We start from the raw sequence: 11,210 nt of genomic DNA on the forward strand, positions 1-11,210 counted from the left end.
AACAAAAAAAATTATGCCAGAACATTTTACTTTATAAATTGCCAAATTAATGTTCTAGAAGGTACTGAGGTAGATAAAGCTCACCATGATTTGGCTTCGCATTCAACAGTGTGATTTCCTTCAACACTAATGAGCTCATGTATAATAAAGAATGATGTCTGAAATAATGTGAAATTTTGTAGCTTTTCAAGTAAGTGTAGCCAGAATTATGAGGAAAGGAACATGCCCTCAGTATAGCTGTTGTATAGGCAGAAAGAGCCTTCTCAGCTCTTTGAAAAATAAGTGCCTGCACTGGTTTTCCCTCTCTCGAGAGGGACCCCAATCCTGCAGGGCTCTCTGCAGGTTACTCTTCGAACTTCTTGAGTTCAGATCCCCACTTCCATCACCACTTTGTTTTTTTGTTTCTAATCTGCCAGAGACAGGTTCCAGCCACTGCTGAGCTGCTCACTGTGTTGTTACCCAAACTATCCCCCAAGGTCCCAACTTTTGTTTTTGTTAGTGCTTTACACAAAATTGCACAGACCTTAAAAGATCTGCCCAAAACCGATTTTTTCCCATAAACCCTTGTGTTAGTCCACTTGGGCGGCTATAACAAGATATCCGGGTGGCTTAAACAGCAGACATTTATTTATCACAGTTCTGGAGTCTAGAAAATTCAAGATAAGTGTGCAGGCATGGTTGGATTCTTGGCTGACTTGCAAACGGCTGCCTTCTTGCTGTATCTGATTCACACGGCAGAGAAAGATGGAGAGCAAGCTCTCCAGTGACTCCTCTTATGAAGGCACTACGCCCATCATGGGTGCTGTACCCTTACGATCTCATCTAAACCTGATTACCTTCCAAAGGCCCCATCTCCTAATACTGTTAAACTGGGGGTTAGAGTCTCAACATATGAAGGTGAGGGGCATGCAGACATTCAGTTCATAACAGCTCCATTATCTTTAGTGTGCAATTTTATGGAATATAAGGTTTTTCAGGAACATGTACATTGAATGAAAATAGAAATGCCTATGTTTCTACATTCACCACTAATACTTATAGTTAATCTGTGTCTTAGTCCTTTTCTATTGCTTATAACAAAATACCCCAAACTGATTAATTTATAAGAAAATGAAATGTATTTCTTACAGATTTGAAGGCTAGAAAGTCCAAGGTCCAAGGAACACATCTGGTGAGGGCCTTTTTCTTGGTGGTGACTCTCTACAGAGTTCCATGGCGAGAATGCACTGAGCAAGGGAGCTAACTTTTATAAAACCATCAGAACCACACCCATGACCACCCATTAAACCATCAACCCATTACTCCATAAATGGATCCATCCATTCACTTAGGGCATGGTCCTCACAATCCAATCACCTTTTAAAGCCCCCACTCTTCAAATTCCGTAATTGGATTTCCCACACTCCTTACACTGTTACAGTGAGAATTTAGTTTACAATACATGAACCTTTGGGGGACACATTTGTCCCATAGCAATCAGGTTCTGAAATTAAGGCATTGCAAATATAATACAATGGTATTAGTCCATTTTCTGTTGCTTCTAACAGAATACCTGAAACTGGGTAATTAATAAAGAAATAAAATTTATTTATTACAGTTTCAGAGGCTGGGAAGTCCACGGTCCGGAGCATCCAGTGAGGGCCTTCTTCTTGGTGGCAACTCTCTACAGGGTCCCATGGTGATGCAGGCAGTCATGTAGCAAAAATGGCAAGAGCTCTAACATGCTCACTTGCTCTCGTTATAAAGCCACGAGTGATAACCCACTGTGATAGCCCTGTGATAACCCACTAAAGCATTACTCATTATGCCTCAAATGGATTAATCCATTCACAAGGGCATAGTCGTCATGATCCAATCACCTCTTAAAGGTCCCACCTTTCAACATTGCCATATTCTGATTTCCCACCCTCTTAACACTATTACAATGGGGATCGAGCTTTAGTGAATTTGGAGGGACATTCAATCCACAGCAACAACAAATACCTAAGGCAATTTGATAAAACTTGACTTTGTCTAAAGGTTGATGATAATATCATTTAGTTTCATTAACTACTCCTAGTCTTTCCCTTTAAGAAATTACATAACTTTTTTATGTCCCAGTTTTCCCATGGAAATATATACATTGAGGTAAGCTGATACACTTAAAAATGAACACAGGAGATCCACATACCCTCTTACATCTGTGTATTGTGGTGATGGTGTTTGGATAGTGAGATTAATAGGGCTTGAAATGTGGGTACCTTGCTATCTTTTACCTAAAGTAAGAGGACCAGTGAGTGGAAAGAGCACTGGGCTAGGAAGGAGTTCCAGAACTATCTGAACTTAGTTGTGTGAAAGTCATTTAGAAATCTCCCTTCATGCACTTCCTGATCTTTTAAATTTGGGAATAATAAGCTGGTCCTCTCAGGAAGACAAAGTGAAATACGAAAGTTACTGAAAAAGTTTCTAAAAGTAAGTGGCTTCATTATTTGTTTTTATTATGGTTGCATCTTCAACCATAGAACAAAACTAAGTGGTTATCTGAGAAATTTCTGATAATCTTATTAGCACTAGGCAGCCAAACCTGTGGCTTCATTTACCATGTTACTAATCCTTCTGCCTCTTGTGAGTTTAATGCCAACTCAATACCAAACTGCCTAGGTATTAAAGCCAAAAAACACTGTTTAATGAGCATGTGAGGGACATGTGAGGTGTGCAAGGGACTTCAACATATGGGAGACAAGACTTTTAAATCTTAGAAAACCTCAAACTGAACACAACATTGGTCACAGAGAAGACAGCGAGGTCCAGCCCCATTTTTCCAGCAAGTTTCAGAACAGAAATTTCTAGACACTACCTAGAAATAAGATAGAAGATTGCCTTTATCTATCCTAAATTAGAATTCTGGAAATATACAGTATGAACAAAAATTTTAAAATGGCACACGTACATAAGTTTAGAGTTATTCTTGAATTTAAGTTTTCTTTCTCTTTATTACATTATCAGCTTATTCAGGAATATATAAAAAGATACAGTTGTGCATCGCTAAAGACAGGGGTGCATTCTGAGAAATGCATCATTAGGCAATTTCATCATTGTGCAAACATCATAGAGTGTACTTGTACAAACCTAGATGGTATGGACTACTACACACCTAGGCTATAAGGTACAGCCATTGCAACCTTATGGAACCACTGTCATATATGCGGCCAGTGGTTGACCAAAACGTCCTATGTGGCACATGACTGTATTTCTGCAACTTACATATAATAGGCATTCCTTGAGAATGAGATGAAAGCAGTAGCTCTTAAAACATTTAATTTTTAGTATACCTCAAGTAGTACTGAAAAAATACTGTTAGGAAATGAATGTTGCTGTCTGTACTGCTGTGAAGTCCCAACGAGATCAATATTGCATGATTACACAGGAATAGATTCCATTTGCTCTGCTCTTCTACTTGGAATAATTGTATTATAAATAAATAAGATTCCTCATAGCCAAATTGAATTTGTATAATGTATTTAAAAGCTGCTATAAATGGCTGTATGCAGTCACAAAACATGCTGGAAATCTACTGGTATCCAGAATTCTACTCTTCATGAGTAAACTGACACTGAAAAGAGAATAGTTGGCATGACCAGGAAAAAATCAGTGAACAGCCAGACTAAAGACAATTATGGGGGGGTGGGGGGGGAATCAATTTGTGTACTGACCTTGGAGAAAGGCACTAAAATGAGTATTGAAAAAATGACATAGCAGCTACTCTACTAGTGCTCATTCCTATGCCTCAAGCTATACAGATGGGAAACAATAAATAAAATCTATCACATCATGAGAAATTTTCCACTTCCTTACCCTTCTATAGGTAAAACTATGGAGTATTGGCTTTAAAAATAATGAGTAGTTAAGGATGATGGCTGTGTATCAAACTGTTTACAGCGTGAGGAAATTTATTAAGCCATAGAATCTGCTGTGGCATATGAAGTCAGCCTCCTTGTGCAGAGGAGAGACTCCACACAATCCTAAGATATCAGAGCCTTATGTACTTGAAAACTCCTGAACATTTTAATTAGTGGCCATATTAATTGCTCCTGGCTATGAAATGGCCCTAACTTAGAACAGTGCCTCTCAAACTTGAACATGCACATAAATCACCTGACAAACTTGCTAAAGTACAGATTCAAATTCATTAGGGGTGGGGTAGGCCTGAGATTCTACATTTCTAATAAACTCCCAGGTAATGCTGGTGCTGCTGATCTGGTACTACACTATGAGTAATGAATTAGACCTGTTTTTCCTAACTCAGGAGAATGGGAAAAAGCATGGAGGAAAAATAGTTTTGTAAATGTTACAATTGCAAGGGAGCACTTTTCCATGTGTCCCAATGTGACTGGATAAAGGAATAGACAGTTTTTATATCACCTCCCCCACTTAAGCGCATTGCTGAGAGAGGTTATAGAATTATTACTTCTTCTAAAGCCTCCAGTGAGTCAGGATTTTATAAATGAGTATTACTCATGATCTATGTACCTTGTTTTACAATAAAATGAGTTTTAAAATCTGAACATCTAACAAAAATTTCAGAATGAGCTCCTTTACTTTTTGTAAAAGACAGATAGCTTTCTGCAGTGCTCACTCTGAAGGGCAGGTCTGCTCAGACAGGATTTATCACTTGTACTTCCACACAAATTCACAGAGGACTTCTCATTTACTGATTTATTTGTTTATTTATTAAACTAAATATCATCAAATTAAAACCATTCATAATCCAGCTATCCAAAGACATTCACTGCTGACCTTAGCTATTCACAAAAAGTCATCACATATGGTATATGTTATAAATTACTTATGCTTCAATTTCTCCCTTTATTTCAAGAAAGTATCCAAACTTTTACACAAAGCCAGCCAAAATGGATTTCTAAGAAAGTGTTTTAAATTTCTGAAGACAATGCTGAATACATTAAAGAATATTGGTCAATCTCTGCACTAGCCCCTTAGTGTTTCATTATTTGTCATGTGTGAAGGGATAAGGAAATATGTTTTTCTGATTTACACTGTGAAGGGATAAGGAAATATATTTTTCTGATTTACATTAACTTCAAAGGCTATAGAGATAGCTGTCAGCAAATGGGCTGGATATATTCTTTATTACAAGCTAAACATCCTCTTGGGTAAGATTTCTATTTTGAAAGCTACTTCTGACTTCATTCAGTATAGCTAAGGGTCCAAAAGTTTAAAAAGTAATAGTTTAGAAGAAGAACAATGGTTTTTTATTTAATTTGATTCTCATTAGACCATACATTAAAACACCCAATTTTCCAGCCCAACAAAAATAAGTATGAAAATTAGTTAATCTGTCACAGATATATACATGATATTTTTGTTAGCTCCCATGTATGTGTGTTTATGTAGCATTTATGTATGCATAAGATGGTCTTATTTCAACATAACAATAATAATAAAATTCAAATGCACTATTTCATCCCCTTTTCTTCTCAATTCATGTAAAAGGACCCTATTTTATCCAGTGGAAGGGAGAATGTCACTATAACGAAGACTGAGTGGAGAGGGATAATTGGGATCACCAAAATTCTTTGTCAGACTTTACCAAATGTATTACTTGAAAAATGAATTTTAATGTATTGATTTAATTCCCATTGTGAGGAGAAGACAATTATATCACTATATGTCATGCTCACCTTGCCTTTTCAGCCTTTTGTTTGTTTACTATTATTATAGTTAGTATAAAAATTCATTATTTAAAATAAATTTAACTCTGCCTCAGAAAAATTTCTTAAGACTTGAGTCAATTTAGGCAATAGAGAGAAATACAGTGTTTTTAGTTTTATGTTCATGATATAAAAGTATAGCAATTAGATTTTAATGATATCGCTCCCCTAAGTAATCCATATATTCCTAATATCTTCACTCAGTAATGTAGAAAATAAACAAACACCTTTTTAAAATGTCATATTCTTATTAATTTCATTTGCTCAATCAACAGATTATTATTAAGCATCTGCCATATGCTACACACTTCAAGGTCCTGAGGAGACACAAGAAAAGAGAGGAAATATTTGTCCTCATGGAGTTTATGCTCCATAAAGTATATTTGAGAAAGTTACTGTTATGCACATTTAATTTAATTTAATAAACATGCATTGACTGCCTAAATAATATTTTCCTAGCTCCACCGAATATAAGTAGTTGAATACAATACTTTGGTGGCTTAAATGTTATTTCTGTATATCAGCCCACAATCCTAACTCCCTCAGCGATATTCCTATAATACTTCCTATGTGCCTGGATCCTGACAAAGATCGCACTGCACTATACTTTTGTGGTTTTATGTGTGTCTTCTCCCCAGGGGTCTCCATGCGGATCAGACCCATATTTTGTTTATGTCTTCTCCCTGTGAAGAGCACAGGACTTAACTCAGTAAACGATTGGATTTGAAAAGGATTGAGTATGTAGCTTCTGCCCTCGAAAACTTTCATTTCAGTGGAGAAGAAGAAAGAGAGACAGAATGACCTATTCCTTAAGAGAGGTGAAGTCCTGTAAGAGACAGGCAGTCTGTCATGCAATTTTTCATGTTAAGGGTGGTCCGACAGAATAACAATTTAATAGAGAGGGAGAGGAATAACTTTGTAAAAGAAAAAAAGAATTTTTCCAGGTATTTAAATAAAAAATTGAGGGAATTATAATGTTTTATATATGAAAGCCATACAGTCTCATATAAGCTAAAGTAAACAAGCCCAACTATGAAATAATTACATCCACAGACAAATAGGCATTTACTAAATCTTAATCAAAAAACAGCTTAGAATTTCTTCTATAATCTGAATTTCCATTTATTTGAACGGTTGGTGAAAAATAATCAAAGCGTCTAATTGGAGGATCAGCAGAGAAACAAGGGTCAGGTGCCTTACCCTAAAGAACTGCCCTTTAGTATTAGATTCCTATTCATCACATCCTCATTATTTTCCCAGTGCACATGAATCGGTGTCCCTCTACTTTGCCTCAAATGGGCAACATCTTCTAGCTGTTGTTGTTTATCTGAATTCACCTACATTCTTGATCTAAATCATTTCTTTTTAGTTTCACCTGCTCACCTGAGCTACATGCCTGCACATTCTGCTTTGCTTTCACGTACGATGTATTGTTGACATACTCTTTCTGGATCTCTTTTCTTGAATGAGTCAGAAAGAGGGTGAACAAGTGAGTAACGAATAGAAAGTACACAGAATTCTAAAATTTCATTCACCAGTAAAATGAGAATAACCACAGTACCCGTTTGCTGAATGCCACTTAGTAAATGATCATGGCTGTGACTCAAACAAATTTCATGGCTACTGAAACACTGCTCATCTGGTAGTCAAAAATGCCACCATCATCTCACAAACAAAATAAGAATTTTATATGAGAAAGAAATAGAGCAGACTTGGGGTATTCAACAACCCGAAAGAAGGCAAAGGAAATGCCCTTACTGTTCTTGGCATAACCATTTAACATTTTTTGCTACCTTATCCCACCCCACCCTTAATCCACGAAAGATTCCCTTGGGGAACACATGGAAAATACTTACTAGTGTTTTCTGAGTGAAAATATGTTCAGTCCATGGAATACTTTAAGGACCTTTCACATAGATTGACCATTTCTATGTAGATTTAAATAAGAGGTTGGACAGATTTAAGGGAATTTTCTGAACTGTTACCTAAGTTGCAAAACACAGTACTTTCAGCACAGAGTGGGACTTTTTTTGAGGAGAGGTGCTAGAGAAGTCACAATACATTTTTAATATTCTGGTTTTGAATATATATGGCTTTGAGTCATCATACAAACAGCTTGAGGTCAGCCCCAAATTATTAACAGTGTTCATATTGCCAGAGGGACATAACAAGGTAGCCTGTCTCAAGAAAACTGAGTCTGCAGGGCTTAATTATTTGCTTATCTCAGAAAGCTTAACCTCTTGTGGTGGTTTTGACCTATAATGATCACCTTCTTTGTTGTGGTAGTTAAGGAGTCCAACTGTTTTGGCCACCCTAATGCTGTGATTTGACTGGTGATAACTTCATTTGTTTACATTTCTTAACTGAAAAAGCCTTCCCCCACACCATGGCACAGGTAACAGTGACTGACAGCAGAGTGCCACTGCTCATTTTTATTCAAAGATTAGTAACGAGCAGTTGTGACCGTGATTCCAGCCTGACACAGCTTGAATGACACCATCTTATTTCAAAAGCAATAAGAACCGTAAAAATTTTCTAGACATTTTGGTTTCCTGTATAACTGATGTCAGTTGTACAACAATTAAAACAAAATCTATGACTATTCACATCGCAAATAACTGTTCTGTTTGCTATATACATAAAATCTCCATTATATACACAACGTAATCTTTCTTTGTATGAAGTTTAAACTTTGACTCATTAGTATACACACAAACACACACATAGTATGATGAACTTTCAAGAAAAATTAGTGTGAAAAAAGTTATCTCAAAAGAAATGTAAAATTGAAATAAAAATTGATTCCCAAGCTTTTTAGGCTACAAGTATTCATTTTGATGAATGCCCTCAGCCCCGTGATATTGCAAAATATGCCAATAGCAAGTGAAACTACCTCAGATATTTTTCCTAAAAACTTTTGTAGATCTGGGCAAATAAAGTTTTAAAATATCCACACTTCTTTATTTTTAAACTTGCAATTGCTAGAAAGTCTTAGCTACCACATGTAAAATATCAATGTGATTAAACTTACATTTTTCATCAATAAGTTCTGATCACGAAAGTTTCTCAGAATGTTTATATGTTCACTTTGGTTCAAAATTGGTTAGTGTGTTTCCTCACTGGTAGTTATTTTCTATTTTTAGAAAGTTGTAAATCTAACTGAGTCATTTAAAAGAAAGGTCTCTTTACAAAGCAAGAGACATGTTTTGTAAGCTACAAAGTCACTAGATTTTGTTCCGATATTGATTTTCCACCAAAATACACTTTCAAATATTGTCTTTTGACACAGACCTTCAATGCCTGAGGAATGCAGAGCTGCGGTACAACCTGCTCAGATGCTGACTTCAGAGTGCTCCCGGCTCTGTCGAAATGGCTACTGTACCCCCACAGGAAAATGCTGCTGCAGTCCAGGCTGGGAGGGGGACTTCTGCAGAATCGGTCAGTATTTCTGTTGTTACTGGGAAAGACTGAGGCTGGGACAATCCTTAGATACTCAAGAACTCAAGATCATTTTTTTCTTCTAGAATTATCTAGTGTTCAAAATGTTTAGCCATGTACAATAATATTAATGCTCATCCATTTCTGAACTTGTAAATGAAATATTTTCCATTTTCTTCATATAAATGATTCACTTATGTGAGTTAATTGTAAACATAAAAGACCTTTAAATGATTGAGTCCTTTCAAGAAGTCAAACACGGGGCCGGCCCCGTGGCTCACTCGGGAGAGTGCGGCGCTGGTAGCACCGAGGCCGGCCGCAGGTTCAGATCCTATATAGGGATGGCCGGTCGCTCACTGGCTGAGCGTGGTGCAGATCTCACTGTGCCGAGGGTTGCGATCCCCTTACTGGTCACACACACACAAAAAAAGAAAAAGTCAAACATGAAAACAGTACTACTAGATCACCTCAACAGGCCTCCCAGTCCTGAGTTCTGAGATTTCACATTAGCCAATGACTTAGGGTTTGCAAAGGTCCTCTCCAAGTGCCAGCATTTTCTAGACACCCCATAAATGCCCTCTCGGACTTTACTGCTAGATTTCTTGTTACAGCATACACTGAAAAACAGGGTTTTTCAGTGAGTGCTATTAAATTAAAGGGGGGAAACGCAATTATCTAGATGCATATTATGAGATTTTAAGTTCTTTTTTGACACTCCCTTGTGAACCATCAACTAGGTGTGCAGCTGCTCAGAGAGAGCAGAAGAGATTTATTCCAGGGTATTCTATCCCTCAACTAGAGATTTCCTCAATTATATGCAATGATGTTTAAGTTCCATTTGTTGTAAAGTAAGAAAATTGGACAAATTTAGAAACCTAGAGTTTAAGATGTATATGTTAAAACTGCATATTTAACAACCAGCATATACATATTACTTAGAAAAGATTTTGATCTCTATTTCAAATATTAAAGTACCTCTTACCGATGAAAATTAAAGTCCCAAATTAATATTTAATATTATTATCAATTCATAAATGCTATCTTTTCTGTTTATTCTAAAGATGTACTTGTTTTAAAAAATTATAACCATAACTTGTCTACTTTGTATATTTTCTAACAAAAAGTAACCAACATTTTAGCATTGGAGATGCTCAAGCCACTGGGCCCTCTGCTTGAGCCAGGCCTCTCCCATACTGAGGTCCTACCCTGGAGGAAGGGGAACAGAGAGCTTGAAAGGCCCTCTGTTGGAAATGCCACTGTGGAGCAGAGATTTGAAAGGACTAAAATTTTAGTTTTAAATCGAGTCAATTCTGCAAACAACTGAAATTGTTTCCCATGATCTGTTATTCTAGAAGTGTCTCCCATTCTCCGCTGAACTCTGCCCCCAAACAACTGTGGGTCTGAAAGCCTTCTTTCCTACTTGTATATTTATCTTTCAGATTATTTTGTGACCATCTTCCTCCTTCCTTCCCTCCATTCCCTTATTTATCAAATATTTGTTGGTCTCAGACTTGGTGCTGTTTGTGACGTACAGAATAAGAGTGTGATGTTATTGCTCTTTCTTTCTCCCAGCAAAATGTGAGCCAGCATGTCGTCATGGAGGTGTCTGTGTTAGACCAAACAAGTGCCTCTGTAAAAAAGGATATCTTGGTTCTCAATGTGAACAAGTGGACAGAAACATCCGCAGAGTGACCCGGGCAGGTATTCTTGATCAGATCATTGACATGACATCTTATTTGCTGGATCTAACAAGTTACATTGTATAGTTTCTGAGACTGTTTGAATATTCCTTTCCAACGGGCATTTATTTTTCATCCTGTCATTAAAAAGAAAGACTGTTATCCTGCTACACACTCCTGTGATTTCATTTTCTTTTATTAATTTAAAAATAATTTCTGGAAATGTGCAGATCTTCTGTGTGTATGTTGGCACGTTTGTTCACATATGCACGTACACACACACTCATAACCCCTATATGCGTGGTTGCCTGATGGATGGATTTAAAAATATATACGTCCTTGTGCAGAGTCATTTACACAGAAATTCCATTGTAAATTGATAACG

At 36.8% G+C, this 11,210-nt stretch overlaps 1 protein-coding gene across 1 annotated transcript in view; it reads left to right on the plus strand.

Moving 5' to 3' along the window:
• The window catches only part of HHIP (hedgehog interacting protein), an 81,064-nt gene extending 70,152 nt beyond the window's left edge, over nucleotides 1-10,912 (plus strand). The window contains exons 12-13 of the mRNA XM_063108562.1: nucleotides 8,998-9,146; nucleotides 10,719-10,912. Coding sequence (XP_062964632.1) covers nucleotides 8,998-9,146; nucleotides 10,719-10,912 — 343 coding nt within the window. The remainder of the gene's footprint in view (nucleotides 1-8,997; nucleotides 9,147-10,718) is intronic.
• Nucleotides 10,913-11,210: the final 298 nt, after the last annotated feature.

The sequence above is a fragment of the Cynocephalus volans genome, chromosome 9 (genome assembly GCF_027409185.1).
Source record: "Cynocephalus volans isolate mCynVol1 chromosome 9, mCynVol1.pri, whole genome shotgun sequence".
Classification (NCBI taxonomy): Eukaryota; Metazoa; Chordata; class Mammalia; order Dermoptera; family Cynocephalidae; genus Cynocephalus; species Cynocephalus volans.